This window comes from Poromitra crassiceps, assembly GCF_964638095.1.
Source record: "Poromitra crassiceps genome assembly, chromosome: 1".
In the NCBI taxonomy this organism is placed as follows: Eukaryota; Metazoa; Chordata; class Actinopteri; order Beryciformes; family Melamphaidae; genus Poromitra; species Poromitra crassiceps.
This window is the reverse complement of record NC_139623.1, coordinates 72,160,414-72,180,078: the sequence shown is the minus strand read 5'-3', so window position 1 is coordinate 72,180,078 and position 19,665 is coordinate 72,160,414. Positions and strand designations below refer to the sequence as shown.

Below are 19,665 nucleotides of genomic sequence, written 5' to 3'. Positions count from 1 at the left end.
ATGAGTGTTAGCTCAGCGCTGCCGCCATTTTGGCCCGAAAATCGTCCCCTTTTGCGTGGTGTCATCGTCATGGGTGTCTCCAAAATGGCGGGTTTCTTGTGTGCGATTGACCCTCTCCAGCGCTTCTTATCAATAAGTTCTTTGGCGGGACATAAACCATAGATTATTCGCCTATTTTCAGATCAACTGTAACAATCAATGAGGGGAAACACGGGAAACACACACATCTCTTGTTGAGAACAAAACTTTAGCGTGCTAGCGAGGCCTGCTAGCCACGGTGTGTGCGTGTGTGTGAGAGTTTTATTTTTGTTCAGCAGCTCCTGTCTCTTATCAAATCTTTATTATGCCTCCGCCGGCGATAGCCAGGCCGGAGGCATTATGGATCCGGGTTGTCCGTCCGTACGTACGTCCGTCCGTACGGCTGTCCGTCCGTCCGTCCGTCCGTCCGTCCGTACGAGGTTCGTTAACGTGATATCTGAGGAACGCCTGGACGGAATTTGCCTCAAACATCGACTTAGACTCAAGGATGATCTGATTAGATTTTGGTGGTCAAAGGTCAAAGGTCAAGGTCACTGTGACCTCTCGAACGCCATTTTCAAGCTTGTTAACGCGATATCTCAGGAATGCCTTGACGGAATTTAATCAAACTTGTCTCAAACATCGACTTGGACTCAAGGATGAACTGATTAGATTTTGGTGGTCAAAGGTCAAGGTCACTGTGACCTCTCAAACGCCATTTTCCAGCTTGTTAACATGATATCTCATGAATACCTTGACGGAATTTCATCAAATTTGCCTCAAACATCTACTTAGACTCAAGGATGAACTGATTACATTTTGGTGGTCAAAAGTCAAAGGTCAAGGTCACTGTGACCTCTCAAACGCCATTTTCAAGCTTGTTAACGTGATATCTCAGGAATGCCTTGACGGAATTTAATCAGACTTGTCTCAAACATCGACTTGGACTCAAGGATGAACTGATTACATTTTGGTGGTCAAAGGTCAAAGGTCAAGGTGAGCTCTCGAACGCCATTTTCAAGCTTGTTAACGCGATATCTCAGGAATGCCTTGACGGAATTTAATCAAACTTGTCTCAAACATCGACTTGGACTCAAGGATGAACTGATTACATTTTGGTGGTCAAAGTTCAAGCTCACTGTGACCTCTCACACACCCAATTTCCAAGCTCTGTAACGCAACATCACAGGAGCGCCTTGACGGAATCTCTTCCAATTTGCCTCAAATGGCGATTTGGACTCCAGAATGAACTAATGCGGAGGCATAAGTCCGCGTTGCGGTCGTTCTAGTTCATATTATATCCTATTATTATTATTATATAAATGAAACCTTTATTGCCCCTCAGGGAATTTTCTCTGCACAAGGAGCCCAAAAAGAACATAATAGGCACACATGTAATAATAATTACAATAATCCAGATGAGAAGTGATAAAAGCATGGATACCTCAAAATTAGACCACGCGTACCCCATTTGATAAGATTTTTGCTTTCAGATGATTTATTACAGAAAGTTTATGAAACCCATCACCTAAACAGTAGGCTATTACATTCTATCATTGGTCTTACTTGTGGTCTGTGTCCCAGTGTGTCAGAGTGACAGTTATCAGCTGTTGGGAGTGGTCAATGTAAATGAGGAGCCAATGTTCACTCCCCCTTGGCTGGCTGTCCCAGGTGTGAAAAACTTCTCAAACTTTGAGGGCTGATTTCTCAGTTCCTGCTTCCCAGAGTGTGAACAATCAAATAAGCATATCTCCTTCATTTTTTTTCAGATTACAATGTGTGACACATCATTTGAAAGCTTACAGTCTGCCATTTCAGAATCTGTAAAAATCAGAAAAATGCCCTTGGCCTAATTGAGGGTCAAAACGCCAGCTGGTGTCACATATTTTGTGAGAGTGATTTTGTCCATATCACCCAGTGCTACTTAAAACAGAGATAGAGATATATCATGTATCGCCATTCAACCTAAAAATACAGAGAATTTTGGTCCATGTCGTCATGGACGTCATGTCGTTAGAGTACTAACTGACATGTTAGTTTTTCAATTGGATATGCCTTACACTGTATTTTCTGTGCTTCTATACATCTTCTATCCTTTTCATTCATCTTTCTCCTCTCTGCCTTATTTTCCTTTCCCATGGTTCACCCTTTCTCCCTCTGGATTCCTCCGTCCCTCCGCCCCCATCTCTCGGCTGCAGGTCATGGAGTTGGAGTCGAAGCTGAACGAAGCGAAGGAGGAGATGACACACGGGGGATCTGTGAGCCAGAAGAGAGACCCTAAGGAGTGGATCCCTCGTCCCCCAGAGAGATACGCCTTGCGCGGCCACCGCTCTCCAGTCACACGTGTCATATTCCACCCCGTCTTCTCTGTCATGGTCACAGCCTCCGAGGATGCTACCATCAAGGTATTATATACTGATGTTGTATTGATAGAATTAGCTTAAGTGGGGCCACATTAAACTGAAACATATTTTTTTACTACGGTTTGAGAAAAAATTGCCTTCAAGATGAATGATTTTATTTTTCTATTTCCAGTGAAAATAGAAATAATAAAATAAGAGCTGAGAGTTAACTATACGCACATTGAGAGCAGGTGATGGTCTGAAGTGCCGAACATCAGTTGAAATCTAATTTAGATGTAGTTATTTAACTCCATCATGAATCAAAATGTTAAATAATACTTTGGTGGGCTGGTTCTACTTTTTAAAATAAAAATAAGACACTATTTACTAGGGGTGGGAATCACCAGATGCCCACGATACGATACTAAAACAATACTTGAGTCACGATACGATAGTATTGCGATATTGCGATATTCCGATATATTGAATATTGCGATATATTGAATATTGCGATATATTGAATATTGCGATATTTCGATATATTGCGATTTCTTACTTTTTTAACTGCAAATGATGTCCCCAAAGGAAAACTTTGTCAACATCTGGTTTATATAAGAACAATTTTCCAGTCTGTACATCTGACTTCAACCATTTTATTGCAGCAACATTGTCAAGTAGACAGACCAACAACTTTCATAAAGTCATGTCATAGTTGCATGTACCTGACAAACTGAACTGTTTGTTACAGTCTACAGTCCACCTTAACTGGATGTGTGTGTGGACTACTGTACTTAGGTAGTTTTTGAACAATGCAACTTCACTTCACTTGCACAAAACATCTTGTGCAGCCCATTCAGTAACTGGGCAATTTGTAAATTACTGTTATGACAAAACTGTTACTGTTAAAACAAAATTAAAATATGCTACCGTTTGTTTACTGCTGGCCTTGGAACGAACGTTTATAGCAGCCCGGTGGCATGGCATGGCCTGCAAAAAAAAAAAAAAAGGTTTTTTTCTTTTTCTTTTTTTTTGCAATATCGATACAATATCGTCAGGCAAAATATCGCGATACTATGGTGTATCGATTTTTCCCCCCACCCCTACTATTTACGAGACAATGTCCCAATTCATTGTCAACAATTAATAGCAGAATCACACTGGTGTAGTAGAATTGTGTATCGATAGGCTCCATGTGGCCTTTTGAGAAACAATTATCTTTTCTTCTCCTGTGTGTTGTGTGTGTGTGTGTGTGTGTGTGTGTGTGTGTGTGTGTGTGTGTGTGTGGGGCAAGATTACTAAAGCACACTGGTAGCTGTGTGCAGGATCTTTTCCAAGCAACATGTGTGAGTGTTGCATCATAGCCTCTGCAGCTCTGACCCTCCAGATCAAAGCTGTACTGCAGATCTGAAGGCTGCTCCCCCTTTCTATCCTTAGCCTTTTGCTCAACCCCCCCATCCTCCTCCCTCCTTCTGTTTGTTTCTGCTTTGTCACTGCTCATCTACGTGGAGATGGGCTGATGCTCTTGTTGTCAGAGGGAACGATCGCGCGAGGATCACAGAGAACATCACCTTAAGAAACATTACATATCTGTTTCTCAAGGTTCACAGAGCACATCACCTTAGGAAAGTTGAACATAGACATAAGCTGCTTTCACACATGTCTGGAATTCAGGAGTTATCTAGAGGCTATCCGGACGGCTATCATGTGTGAATGTGTGCATGTGGCTCATGCGCGCTCCCGCGGATCCTCGTCCTATCCGGAGGGAAGTGTACCCCCAGCCGTAGTCGCAGAAGCGTATTGTCCCCCCCCCCCCCCTCCAGAGCTCAGTGAAGTAGTCAGCTCGTGAGTGCATGAGGACAGAGACGATCGTGACAGATTATTATTATATAAATAGTCGATGTGAATGAGCGAGCAAAAAACACATGCCATTTGGTTTCCAAATGAAGCTCAAAACTGCTCCGTGTGCGACAGCCAACATGTTGCGGATTGCTGGATTGAAAGGCTCATGGCTCTGATCTGATTTCATGTCTGCTTCGCACAGCACACACATTTAATAAGCATTTTTGGACGCGAGGGTCGTCCCGCTTCCCAGTATTGGACATCGCTAGGTAGGGTATCTGGATCTGGTTGCGTTCATGTCTTTGATTTAACGTGTACACAGCGTTTGTGAAGATTCAATGGCAGAACTGCAAATTCCAAGTAGCGTCAAGTCAGGCAGTATATAACGAAAACTTCCGGGTATAACCTTCGCAATAATGGCAATTAAATAAAGTAAATGCACGTGTAATGTTTTTTGTGTGTGTTTCGAAAGATACAGAACGGAGATAAACTGGAAGAATATCTGCTCCCTTCGAAAAGTCAATTTTAACCCGTAGTGAGTCGACATTCTGATTTTTTGTTACTAAGTAATACAACATTTATTTTATTTTGAAGGTAAAAACGTCTAGCTTCCTGTATTCTGTATAATTCTAGTAGGTTGGATGCATTTTAGGACTGAACATAGCAAAGACCTGTTTTGTTTGTAGTGCTTGCGACTCGATGAAATCGATGCATCTGGGCGTGAGTTGTAGGGTTGTTTAATTAATTACTTACTAACGTTATGCGCAAACGATTATATGCCGTGAACGTTAGGCAGTTAATGCCCATTATGTATTTTTTGTTTTCACAACTCGTGTGGTCATGCCCAAATTCCCCCACCCCCGCCGCCCCGCCCCCTCTCTACTTTACAAACTCTGCGGAGGTGCTACTCATGTGTGAAAGCAACATGCCTCATGTGTGAAAGGGTACACTTCACATATCATCCGGGGCAGGCTCAGTGGGGGGCAACCCTCACCTGATCCGGAGTTCATGTGTGAAAATAGCTATAGACTACTTGTGTGAGACTGAAGTGGCTGACTGAGCCTTGTCTCCATCTGTACCTGTAGGTGTGGGACTATGAAGCCGGGGACTTTGAGCGAACCCTCAAGGGCCACACAGACTCTGTGCAGGACATCTCCTTTGACCAGACGGGAAAGCTGCTGGCTTCGTGTTCAGCTGACATGAGCATCAAACTTTGGGATTTCCAGGGCTTTGAGTGTATCCGGACAATGCATGGTAAGGGATATTTATAGATTTCCAGGATTTTGAGTGTATCCGGACAATGCATGGTAAGGGATATTTATAGATTTCCAGGGCTTTGAGTGTATCCGGACAATGCATGGTAAGGGATATTTATAGGGATGGTTTATGGGGATAGTACCACACAGTCTGATAGCTATTACAGAAGCTCCTTGTGGGGTTACTCGAGGCTTTCCTAACCCATGTAGCAATATTGCAAACCTCTAAACTTTCATATTTACTCTATTCTATTTTTATATACTCTTTAATATATATATATATATATTTATATATATATATACTGTACGTATATATATGTATATATACATTAGGGCCGGGACTTTAACGCGTTAATTACGATTAATTAATCGGCGAAAAATTTACGCGTAAAAAAAATTAACGCACTTTTTTTTTGTTTTTTTTTGTTTTGTCTACAAATGGTCCCAAAAGTGCTTGAATATGCTACCTGAATCTCTGAGTTTGAGCCTTGTGGATATTGTGATCTCAAAAACCACTAACATATTCCTAAAATTGCTGCACTTTATGTTAAAAATTGCATTCAGCTGTTGGTCTGTGTACACGCTTTATAGAAAATAAACAAGATTTTGTTACACATAGTATATGTCTATTCTATTCATTGATTCACTCATATACCAAAAACCATTATATTTGAAAAATGCTGCTTCTCGTATGCGATTTGATATGCGATTAAAATGCGATTAATTTCGATTAATTAATCGCAAAGCCTCTAATTAATTAGATTAATTTTTTTAATCTAGTCCCAGCCCTAATACATATACATGTATATATACATATTAGGGGTGTCACAATATATCATCCCACGAAATTTCGCGATAGTAAAACGTCACGATATGTATCGTTGAGATGAAATCTCATATCGCAATTTTTTTTTTTTTTTCTTTCTTTTTTTCAAAAATAGACTAAGAAACGTCTTTGTTTGTTGAAGTTCAATGTGTGGAAAGTAGTTCAGTTGAACAAGTCTCTGAAGAGACACATGAGAAGTTATACAGGAGAGAAACCATTCAATTGAGTTTCTGGCAAAACTGTTTACTTGACAGGAAAAACTGAAGATGCATAAAAAATAGACTAAGAAAAGTCTTGTTGTCTGAGTTTGAAGAAAAACTGAAGATGCATAATGACTGCTGAGAAACCTTTTAGTTCAAAGTAAATCTAAGTGATGGTGTAACTCATTCTATTTCAAGATAAGCCTTATCTCCAATCTCATGTTTTTTCTAGTTGTTATTGTAATAACAATTTCCCACAACAGCATGTTTTGTATTTGTGCATTTCAAATAAAATACTACTTTTCCAGTCATATATTGTCATTATTCAAGTTTTAAAAAATATTGTTAAAATCGTATCGTATCGTTATCGTGAACCCAGTATCGTGATACGTATCGTATCGTGAACTGAGTGTATCGTGACACCCCTAATACATATATATATATACTCGGGCTGTTCGATTTTGCCTAAAAATGAAATTGATGATTTTTTTCTCTCAAAACTCGATTTTAGATTTAGTTTTTTTTTTATACTATTATACTTCTCTAAACATTTGTTGCCCTGCAGAGCTATTTTTTTCTTCTTTTTTTCACAAGTTACAATTTACGCTTTTACTCTGAAGGCAGAACAACCCAACTTCTTGTTTTAGCCTAACTTGCTATGCCTAACTTCCTGGCTTTTGCTTGCTAACCTGCAGTCACTTAACACTGGTGGATTTGATCGAGCACTCTGTGCTCTGTTGGAGGGATAGTCTTGGTTCGATGACTCTTGCGCATGTGCCTCCGTGACATAATTATATAATTGTATCAGCAGTGTCTAGAGCTAAGCGTCCACCCGCGCTCAGAGTTATATCTGTACAATTTACGCTTTTACTCTGAAGGCAGAACAAACCAACTTCTTGTTTTAGCCTAACTTGCTATGCCTAACTTCCTGGCTTTTGCTTGCTAACCTGCAGTCACTTAACACTGGTGGATTTGATCGAGCACTCTGCTCTGTTGGAGGGATACTCTTGGTTCGGTGCCTCCGTGACATAATTATATAATTATATCAGCAGTGTGTAGAGCTAGTTATATCTGTACTAGAATAACACAGTCACAACAGGTATGCGGGGAACTGCGATAGCAGTTAGGAAATTCAGACAGACATAACGTTACACTACAGCCATGAAGCAGAAGCAGAACCTACTCGCTGGCCTCACGTGTTGTTTTGTTATGTGAACTATAAAGGCAACATTTCACCGTCTGGTGATAACGTCTGTGTTCGTGTGCATGTGTGTGTTGTGGGTGGCAATCGTTATCTTGTACAGCCCGCAGTCAAACACGCTGTAGTTACAGCCTCCAGAGAGACTTTACAGCTGGGAGAAGGGACGAGCAGCACCTTAAACAGCACGTGTACATGAGAGAGAGCCGCCCCGCCCTAACCTAATTACCCTCGTTAAAGTGTAAATCGACTTGACGATTTTCATTTTTTAAACATCGTCCTAACTAATTAATTTGATTACGATTCAAAATCGGTTTATCGAGCAGCCCTAATATATATATATATATATATATATATATATATATTAGAGATGGGATCGTTAACGCCATTAACGGCTGCGTTAACGCGAGACTCTTAACGCGCGATAAAAAAATTATCGCCGTTAATCTATTCTCAAAGTTGTCTGGTAGCAGGGTCCACTTATATTGAGCAGGCCATGATGATTATCACTTTAGAATGGAACAGGTATGTAAGCGCGGACATTTATGTCTGCCGCTCTCATGAGGTGGTTTTTCAGATGTGTCGATATAGCAGTTTATCGCAAAAGTGTAATGGAAACAGATTTTCCGCATTTGCACGTCATGTGTGCAGCACACACCGGTGCGGTGCTCCTGACTGAAGTCACTTCAGTATTCAGTATTCAGTGAAGTGAATACAGTGACTGTGAGTAATACATTACACATGTTTCAGGTGCAATGTTATAATAGCCTACACAACATTCTGAAATGTCTAAATCGGACCAGTTGTATAGGCTACCTTTTTTCCTCTGTCTGTCGCGCTCGCATTCACCGCAGCCAGCAACATTTTGCGACTCATTTTCTTTTGAATTGATAATCAGGCTCGTTTATATGCGTTTTAGAACACGGCTCTCTTGAATACTCGATTCTGATTGGTCAATCAACAAGATTCACCGGTCATTATTTCTCGACAACCGACCGCTGCTCTGCCACACCTGGATTAATCAGTTGATAAGAGCATTTTGTCTGCAGACACTACTAATTAGGCCAACCAGTTGCAGCTGTGGTGTCTTGTGTGCCAATTACAAATGAAACCGCTTTGTTGTTGAAAACGCTATTAAAAAATCTATTTGAATAATTATTTTTGTCAGATTACTGAAATAATTTAGTTGTAGGCCATGTTCTAAGCGGGATAATGTATAGTGAGCCGGTGATTACTGGAAATAATGACCTTCAGGTGATTGATTAAGCCCTCCGCTGCGCGTCGGGCTCAATCATTCACCTGTCGGTCATTATTTCGCCAGTAATCACCGGCTCACAATACATTATCCCTTACGTAACTTCATGTTGTGATTTGCATTGACCATTGGTTAGATTTGAGCATGCAGGGGACGGGATATGGGCAGATCCCCGTGCGTAATCACTGTGGCAGCTGCTGGTAATGGGGAATTGCGTTCAGGTGTGCGCGCATCAGACCAAACTCAACTTCAATGGAAACGCCTACAAGTCGCAATTGTACATTGTCGAAGTTGTAGAAATATCGCAATTATTTTGCGAAAAACTGTAATGGAAACACAGCTACTGACAGTTTAATGCCAGTTTAATATTATTGATCCCAGAAATGTGGGTTGTTGTTCTTATACCCTCTGGTGTTCATTCCAGGTAGTTCAGGATAGAACTTTGTCCAGATGAAGACAAACCATGTGTGTAACCTGCTGGTTTCTTACCTTTAAATGCCTACTGGCTATTCAAGTTGAATTGAATAAACAGAAACCTGTTCACAAGGACTTACTTCTATATTTTGAATGGCTTCGACAGACTTCAAATGACCCATTTTAATCTAGATTAATCTAGATTAATGACCAGGATTAATCTAGATTAAAAAAATTAATCTATTCCCATCTCTAATATATATATATATATACATACACACACACACTATATATATACACATACTGTATACATACCGGTATATACATACATATATCACTCTCACCAAGGAATACCGCCGTGGGGTTGGCATGTCGTGGCTCCTGCGGTTTCTGCTTGTGGCAAAGCATCTTTGATGTGAAGTGAACGTCGGGGGTGCTTTGCTGCGGGCGGGGTCCGCGGTGTGTTGTCCTCGCGGTGATCCTGCGGTTTCTGCTTGTAGCGGAGCATCTTTTGATGTTTACTTCACCTGTAATGTCGTGACCATGGGGAAATGCCCATTGGCGGTGGGGGAAGACTAGGCGTCGACCGATTATCGGTTTGGCCGATTATTATGGCCGATATTCATCATTTTGCCGATTATCTGTATCGGCATTTTCTTTGGCTGTTTGCCGATATCATAATTGAATAAAAAAGTGCGCTAATTTGCGGCTGCTGCACCTGGAAGAATCCTCTCCTACAGTAATTCCCTCTGTGTGTGATCTGGAGCAATGTCCCGCCCACAGCGCTATCTGATTGGTTACACATCAAGCAATAGCCTATCAGAGGGCTCAGAGATGAAATCTTGACACCTCACCTCAGTGCTCTCTGAGTCTGTTCAGCGCAGCCTAGTATAGGGGGACAGAGCGAGGCTGCCTGTAGCGAGAGCAGCGGACTCGACTACCGTAAATTCCGGACTATAAGCCGCACCTTTTTTCCCGTTTTTTGGCCTTTTTTGGCCCCTGCGGCTTATATAACGGTGCGGCTTATCTATGGATTTTTTCAAAAAAAAAAAAAAAAAAATCTCTCTTTTTTAGCACTCTTTCTAACTATAAATCCTATATAACTATAATAAGTTTTAATTTCCTCTCTTGCCCTCTTTTCACCACACTGTATGACACTGTATGACACTGTGTGCACTGTAAAAAACAACACAGGTGGTGTTGTGTTATGTTGTTTTGTTGAAATGTTAATAAATGGGAGCTTCCTCAAACAGCCATCTCTTTCCCGACAATCCCCTCTGTGCATGAACCCTTACATATGGTAATTAAACATTAAAACACAAAAAAAAAAAAAAAAAAAAACATTAAAACACCCGCGGCTTATAGTCCGGTGCGGCTTATATAAGAAAAAAATAGTCAACTTTGCAGGTGCGGCTTATACACCGGTGCGGCTTATAGTCCGGAATTTACGGTAGTTGGCTGTTGTCACACTAACAGTCACACTGTGTTAAGGAAAAGCAGCAGATATTGCCATGCCAAAGTTGTAATAAAGTTAATATACATAATAATTACCTACGCTGACATTGCAAAAACACCATGATCTTATGAGCGATTCGTATGAAGCGCTGCCTCGCACAGTGCAAAGTGTGGAGTGTGGAGAGGTCTGTCTATCAGTGAGAGAGATGAAGCAGTTTAATTGAAAATGCACGCATGCACTTTGTTGCAGTGATAACGATAACAAGATAACAGAGATTATACCATGGTCTGGGTGAATACTCGATTCTGATTGGCTGCAAGGTGTCCATTAAAAAGTGATATTGTACAGTGATAATGGACACCTAGCTAAATGGTCTGTTCACCGTTCATATCAATGCGCCATAGTTTCATCAGTGTTATCAGGAGAGCAGTTTGAGCTCTATACCCCCGTTAAGGGTTAATATGACAATTTTGGAACTTGAGAAAAAAATTGAGTCGGTCAAAGTAAGTATTTAAATCACCCCTGTGTGCTCAGTTTATCAAAAATAACTCTTATTTACAATTTTGATTTTCGTTTCGGAGATTTTTTAACCTCGCGTCACCAGGCTCTTCTCGGCGAGAAAGAGAAGATTTCCCTCGGCTCGTGCACGAGAGAGAGAGAGAGAGAGAGAGAGAGAGAGAGAGAGAGAGAGAGAGAGAGAGAGAGACAACTCTCTCTGCATTTCACCACATCAGCAGCACACGCAGGGCGCTGCTCTCTCTCACTTGCTGAAACTCTTCGCTCTTAAATGTTAATATACTTGGCCAATACGTATCTATCATACAAAATAAAGCAAGCTGCCAAACGGTAATGTCTTCATTTAATGTAGAACGCAAAACATCGTTAAACCTGCATTCCTGTAATAAAGTTAACGTTTGAGTCGGCTTTAAAACGGAGCGGGTGGTGGAGGTGGGAGGGACTATTTTATTTCGTGGAAGACTGATTTACAGTATGAATAACAGACATTTAGCCATTTAGATTGCTTTATTTATTACACATGGAAATATAAATGACTGGTCTTATTGTTTTGTTGGCAAGTGACCATGGTATAAGCGGGTTAATGCACTTCGAGGTGTCCATTATCACTTTTTAAGGGACTTCGCGGAGGCAACCATCCTCGGCTTCGCCTCGGACGGTTCACGCCTCCACGTCGTCCCTTAAAAAGTGATAATGGACACCTCGTCGTACATTAACCCTTACTTATTTGTGTATTGATAGCATAATATATCTTTGAGTAATGTTGGTGCCTGCAGTGCTGTCGCGCTGCGTGTCCGAAAAATACATTGGCAGCCAGGCATGTCTGGGCAAGCTGCAGCGGACTTTTTTCTCTTCTCTGCCTGGAACAAGGAACCGAATAAACTAGGATGAGACATTTCGTCAGCGGAGCGGACTCTGTTTGGAATGAAACAAGGAACCGAATAAACGAGGATGAGACATTTCGTCAGCGGAGCGGACTCAGTTTGTTTGGAATGAAACAAGGAACCGAATAAACGAGGATGAGACATTTCGTCAGCAGACTCTGTTTGTTTGGAGGATGCACGGATGAACATGTTTGTTTCAGTATTCTCCTTTGAGAGCCTGGGGGTGAGGTTATCAGGTGTAAGCGGAGGGAAACCCTCTATTATCTTGTTACTGTAGTGAGTCGGTGTTTGTTAAAAGTATAAGTCCACAGATTTATCTTGATAATATGCCCAAGTCTCCACTAGATTGAGCACACACGCACACACACACACACACCACTTTGCTTAATGTTAATAGTGTGACTATTTTCAATTAATATTGCAGTTGGATAAGCTGAAGAAAATGCATTTTAACAATCGGTCGTGTTATTCAAAATTTTGACACCAAGATTTTCTATTTTACTGCAAATATATATCGGTTCCAAAATATCGGTTATCGGTCTGCTTGACTCGCGATAATCGGTATCGGTATCGGCCATGAAAAAGCCATATCGGTCGACCCCTAGGGAAGACCCACGGACATCCGTGAAAGACTGGATGACAGCTCGGAAAGTCGGCACGCAACAGTGTTAGGGCTGGCACCCCGAGGCACTGCACAAGCTAGCTCCAAGACCAAGTGCAAAGAGCGGCTACAGCAACGCAAAGCACCTGATACTACCCAGAGATTTATCTCTGGGTTTATTAGCACTGCTTGTTAGTCGGCGGAGGACTGGGGCCAGGAGTCAAACCACAGTGCCCTGGACCTCTTTGCTCAACCTGCTCAGAGCATATATACATATATATACACAGTATATATATATATGTGTGTGTATATATATTAGGGGTGGGGGAAAAAATCGATTCACCTAAGTATCGCGATTTTTAATGTCACGATTTTTTGGATCGATCTTTTATTCCAGAATCGATAATCGCAAATTTAAAAAAATATATATATACCGTAAATTCCGGACTATAAGCCGCACCGGTGTATAAGCCGCACCTGCAAAGTTGACTATTTTTTTCTTATATAAGCCGCACCGGACTATAAGCCGCAGGTGTTTTAATGTTTTTTTTTTTTTTTTTTTTTGTGTTTTAATGTTTAATTACCATATGTAAGGGTTCATGCACAGAGGGGATTGTCGGGAAAGAGATGGCTGTTTGAGGAAGCTCCCATTTATTAACATTTCAACAAAACAACATAACACAACACCACCTGTGTTGTTTTTTACAGTGCACACAGTGTCATACAGTGTCATACAGTGTGGTGAAAAGAGGGCAAGAGAGGAAATTAAAACTTATTATAGTTATATAGGATTTATAGTTAGAAAGAGTGCTAAAAAAGAGAGATTTTTTTTTTTTTTTTTTTTTTTTTTTTGAAAAAATCCATAGATAAGCCGCACCGTTATATAAGCCGCAGGGGCCAAAAAAGCCCAAAAAACGGGAAAAAAGGTGCGGCTTATAGTCCGGAATTTACGGTATATATATTTTTTTGGGTGCTTGCAGTCAGGCCACTCACTGAACAGCAGGCCAGGCGCCGCCTACTGGTTTACTAGTGGTTTTATTACTTTATTAGTTAGTCTGAAGTAATAATTACACTTCAGGGTTAAAGTGGGTGCATCTCATTGTAAAATTGGACTTCAAACGGCCCAAATCTGGCTTCAAACGGCCCAAATTTCACGCGCGTCGGCCCATATCGGCCTGGCCTGCTTGGTATCTAATGCCCGGCCTGAATTATGATCCCAGTCCGCCCCTGTTTTTAACTACGGTATATCGCCCAGCCCTACTCATGATATATAATATACAGTCTCTAGTGTATGATTCAACTTTTCCCATGTTCTAATCTAGTGTAAAAAAGCAAACAAACTGAAAAAAGAAAAGAAAAAAATAAACAAAAATCGCAATAAATCGTAATATCGAATCGCAATAATCGTAGAATCGCAATACTTAAGAATCGCAATATAAATCGAATCGGCACCCAAGAATCGTGATAGTATCGAATCGGGAGATAAGTGAATCGCCACAGCCCTAATGTATATATATAGGGCGGATACTCAGACCACAAGGCCACTGAACTGAGTTTTATATATATATATATAGGTCAGGGATACTCAACTTGCTTTGCCACTTTCGTGAAATGATAGAAGGCGAGGGGCCAGTTAATAAACAAACAATATACATTTTTCTGTAGCGGATTGTAGGTTTTTGGGGTGTCAGCCAGAGTTTAGGCTGACAGTGTTGTGCACACCGGATAGTTAGTTAGGTTAAGTTAGTTAGGTTAAGTACATACATAAGTGCCTGGGTAGCGAGCAGATGGCGGTATTTGACAATTTAGCAGCTAAATCATAGATTATTGAAAGATATTCCATATTCCAGACTGAAATGCTATAACAGAAGTATTGGCCAGAATGACATGAACATTTATTGGACACTTATTCAGCGGATATCTTGCATGTTGCGTTCAGGTGCAATGTAAAAAAAAAAATTTTTTTTTTTTTTTTTTGGTCAACATCTTATTGTGGCGGTCAAAATATTATTGTGGCGGCCCGCCACAAATTCCTTTATGTATGGGAAACACTGGGTTGTACTTAAGATACCAGTTTGTTCAGATAATACATCACTCATTCATTATTTTACGCTACAGCTGTCTAGATCAGTGATTCTCAAAGTACGAGTCCGCAGGAAATTGTGGAATACTCAAATTTCACAACTGTATAATTCACAAAAAGTTATCCTAACTAGCGGATGTATATGAATGACTTCTAATCTTGGGTTTCACTCTCAACACTATTCCCCCATGTACATGGTAGACAGTTCTACAATTCAATAACTAAATAAATAAAAATATATCAGCAAATCAGAAAATACAAAATATATCAAAAGTGATTCTGATCAGCAGCGAAAATCGTGTCTTATATGAGGGTAGGGTTATATTAGAAACTGAAATAAATTCTTTATTAGTGGTTAGGGTTATTTAAAAAACTGAGCTTTAAAATGTTTTGCTGATCTTGGCTGCATTTGGTTTTGGGGCTAAAGTATTAAGATGAACACTGACCGCTTACACAACTAAACTCTTTACCATATCTTTTATTCAGGCCACGACCACAATGTGTCGTCTGTAGCTATCATGCCCAATGGAGACCACATAGTGTCTGCTTCCAGAGACAAGACCATCAAGATGTGGGAGGTGGCTACTGGGTAAGTAAACTCTCAGTACCCCTTGCTCTGGCGCAGTGTTTCCCAAACTATCGGTAATAAACTATTATTATTATATTATTATTATTATTTACATTACATTTAACTCATTGAGTGCCAGCCACTTTTGGAAAACGGACGCTCCCAGTGCCAGCCCTTTCAGAGCGTTTTCAGTGATTTCTCGAGGCCCACAGAATATTGTGTGATATTACTATGTAAACACCGAACACACACAAAGAACGATGAGACTCTTATTGTATCATCAGCAAAAAAAAGTTTATTGATATAATTTTCCGTTCTTTAGTTATCAGCCGGAGAAGATAGGTTGATTTCACCAAAAACAGACGTTTCAGACTAGAAGCTGAGATAATGAGCCTTTTGTGAAATGAAGCATTTCAAGCAAATCACTGACTCTGAAGCTAATATTTTTCTGACCTGAAACATCTGAACAGTAATTTCCTTCAATAAAACAGCACCCCCACCCCCCTCAACTGCAAACTCCTCCTCCTGGGAGTGTCTCTGGTGGCTCTGCTCGCTCTGCTGCGTGTGTCAGGCGACGAATCTCTGCATGGAGCTGGGATAAACTCATCCCCACCAACACACAGCTTGCATGCCAGAGCTGGGAGAAACTCACCCCCACACCAACACACAGCCTGCATGCCGGCGGAGCTTGGAGAAACTCATCCCCACACTAACACACAGCCTAACACGCACCCAGCGTCTTTTTTCGGAGCGCTCCGTTTTTGTGCACCGGCTCCCAGCGCGACACCGAAAAGCCAAACCGGACTGCTGAGAATGGTTTGGCCCTTCGGCGTCGGGTGCTGCTTTTCTGGCGGCTAATCGTGTGGAGAAACTATGCAGCAGAGACAGAGGGCCTCAGTTGTGGGAGCGGATTGACTGCTGTTCGCAGCTAACGTTAGCTCCAGCCAGAGCAATCTATACGGCTCTGGCTCCAGCATCGGTTTCCGTTTCATCACGGGGCTTCTTCTGCTGTTTTTCCTCACCTTTCTCTAATCTGGAGAGCACTGTCGCCACCTAATGGGTCCATAAAATAGCTTCTACACATTCGACATCCCCCATACTTTCACAGGAGATGCATCAGGCTTTGATCCACGTCCCACCGTCAAAAAACGCAATTGACGACAATCGTCGTCATTGGCACTCTACGTTACTATTTGAATTGACGACGATTGTCGTCATTGGCACTCAATGAGTTAACCAGGTAAAAAAAATGGCCAAGTTGGCATTGGCAGCATAAAAAACATGCATTTAGGTTTCATACAAAAACAGAAAATAAATTATGAACAGACATTATGATTTAGATTGTATAGGCATTGCACATTCTCGTGAGAGCTTGCGCTGCTGCCTGTCTGTCTTGGGCCACTACACTCACTGATGGACAGGAGTCACTTTGTTAACAGCCAAACGCGGCAGCAGTAGAGAGTAGGGATGTTCATTTTGAAAAATTTCCATAATCGAATATCGCGGAAAATTAACGATAATAATAATATTTTTTTAATATATATATATTTTTTTTACAAAATGAATGCCTATGGCAGAAAATACGAAAGACAACGTGTTCTCCTCAATTAACTCTTTATTTCAATGTGTCTCCTCTCCAACACTCACTCTCAACCGGCGCATGCCGGTGTGAATTCCCCATGTTTAAAACAGTTTTGTTGGCACAAAGGCCTGTGCCCAGCCAGAAAACTAGAGACTATATGAAGCTCCACCTCACGTTAGTCGGCTGTGCAATGGAGTGGGGCGAGGAGGAACGAATTCCACCCAAACCTAGTCCGCAATTTTATTTATTTATTTTTTAATAATAACAAAATCGATAAAAATTCCACATGATCGATTCCATTCCTTAACGATCAATTATCGATTTTCGATAACTGATGAACATCCCTAGTAGATAGAGTGATTTTAACTCTGAGCAGTCTAAGAAGCCCTGTTTCGAAGCACTTTGGATTTTGGTCAGTAGATGGCAAAATTGTGGAATCTGATAAAGTTATGAGCAAACTATGTAGCTAAGCTAGTTAGCTTACCGTTAGCCGCCTGTGGAGCTACGGGTGGTGAATGGGGACAAACCAGACTGCAGCAAGGCAAAGCACTATTCCTCCTCCTCACCCAACTTCACTATATTCCGAAGGCTCTATTGAGCTCAGTTTTAAAATAAAATTTGCTGATTTAACCATGCGATAGCAGCAGAAAGGCTAAATAACAATATAAGGCTACTAGCTGGTTCAAAATGGACACACACGGACACATACACCTGCCAACATTTAGTCTAGTAGGAACGGGGGGTCCCCGCGCACCCGAAAGATATATTTTTCTAACATAGATTTTTGTACTCCTCAAGGTGTCTAATAAACAAATTGTGTTGTTACCCCGTTGAAATAGTGTCCCATGTGTCCGTTTGGCGGCCATCTTTGCGGGCATATTGCGATGTCTGATGAAAATGGATAAGGGTCATAACTTTTGAACTAGACGTCATACAGAGACAAATGACACCACTTTTCTGTATGATTTCTGCATGAGGAATTGATTGAGAGGGTTGTTTTAATGATTTTAACAGGTTTGGTATAGTAAAACTCAAAAACATTTGAAAAAAGTGTCTAATTTACTCTCAAAATCTTGCAAAAACAATCTATCTACATATTAGTCCATGGGCCAGAAGGGTTGGGAATAATGCTCATATTGATTTTTGGCAAGGTATACATCTCTAGAGTTAGAAAATATGTGAGAGCATTGCACCAATGGTAGCTAAATGTGTGTTATCACTCGATTTATAACACCATGCAAAACATAATAGTTGCGGGACTTTTAGGGACATTTGAGGCTAAGTTCATGCAAATCAAGTCTAAAAGCACCAGATTTTGCCCAGAATTAGCCAAGGGCATGCTCTAACAATTGAGCCAGAGTGCCCGAGCCGGTGACCCCCGGGGTCACCATGGTGGCCAGATCCAATATGACCACTGTCCGAAAAAGATTTTGGCTATAACTTTTGAAAGAGATGAGCTAGAAATACAGACTTGGTGTCTATCTTATGTTTTTTGACCATTAGAAAGGTGTTGGAATGCTTATCTTTACTAGGGAAGATGTGTGTGGACCCCTAATCTGCATATTTCCAAGATGGCGGCTACCTGAATATGAGTTTTACCATAACTGTTGATGCTTTTAGTAAACTCGGTGTCCATTTTATGGTTTTTGAGTTTTAGAAACACATTGTAATACTCAGATTTATGATTGAATCTGTCTATAGCACTCTACTTTGCATAGTAAGTAGGCTACCAATATGGCCGCTAACCGATTTTTTTTTTACATACACTTTCACCCAGATTGAGTGTAGACTTGTAAGAATAAGTTACCATCAAACTGGTGGAAACAAACAATCTACAGTATGTATCTTACAGATTTTATTGAAACAATTAGACAAATAGAGTATAACCCATTCCCATTGATACAGGTAATAGCCAGTCTGTGCATCAATGCTCTCCATAAATTAGGGATGCACCGATCGATCGGCACGTGACCGGAAATGGCCGATTTTCACGTGATCGGCCTCGATCGGTGATCTGTTCCGGTCACTCTAAATAGCCGATTCTGTGAGCCGATTTTCACATGACGTGCGCGCACCCCAAAGCACCGAGACAGGCACCCAGCCACCACACCACACACGCCAGCATACCTTCCTCGTTGTGGATTTTTTTCACCGTCAGTGAAGTAGACAAAGCTCGCAGTTTGTCACACATGCAAGTCGAAAATAAGCCGTGGAGACAGAGATGCGGCCGAGTCCCGCTCGGCTGGAGTCCAGTCAGAGCGGCTCGCTTCACCTCACTGGCCCCTCTCTCTCTGCTCTCTCTCCCCGGGAAGCGGTGCTCCAGCAACCCGCCACCGCGCACAGCCGGCTTGGCGAGGTGAACGCGAGCATTGTGTCCAGTATGATAACCATTCCCCGACCTGCTTTTCCATTCCACATCAGCGCTGCTGCCTCAGCCTGTCAAGTCATGTTGTAACGTGACGTGGATACAGGAGAGACTATTTGTTTCGTATTGCAAATAGAACGACATGAGAACGACGGACATAATAATAAAAATGCATCGGACTCACAAGTGTGCAACGTTTTCTGTGCGTGACGATATTTTTTCGGATGGCAGATAAAAATACGCATACCAAACTTCGGACTGT

At 41.3% G+C, this 19,665-nt stretch overlaps 1 protein-coding gene across 1 annotated transcript in view; it reads left to right on the top strand.

Annotated features, from left to right (window-relative positions):
* Positions 1-19,665, top strand: part of LOC310792894 (lissencephaly-1 homolog B-like) — a 60,865-nt gene that overhangs the window by 27,008 nt on the left and 14,192 nt on the right. The window contains exons 5-7 of the mRNA XM_083654664.1: positions 2,217-2,423; positions 5,285-5,453; positions 15,375-15,477. Coding sequence (XP_083510790.1) covers positions 2,217-2,423; positions 5,285-5,453; positions 15,375-15,477 — 479 coding nt within the window. The remainder of the gene's footprint in view (positions 1-2,216; positions 2,424-5,284; positions 5,454-15,374; positions 15,478-19,665) is intronic.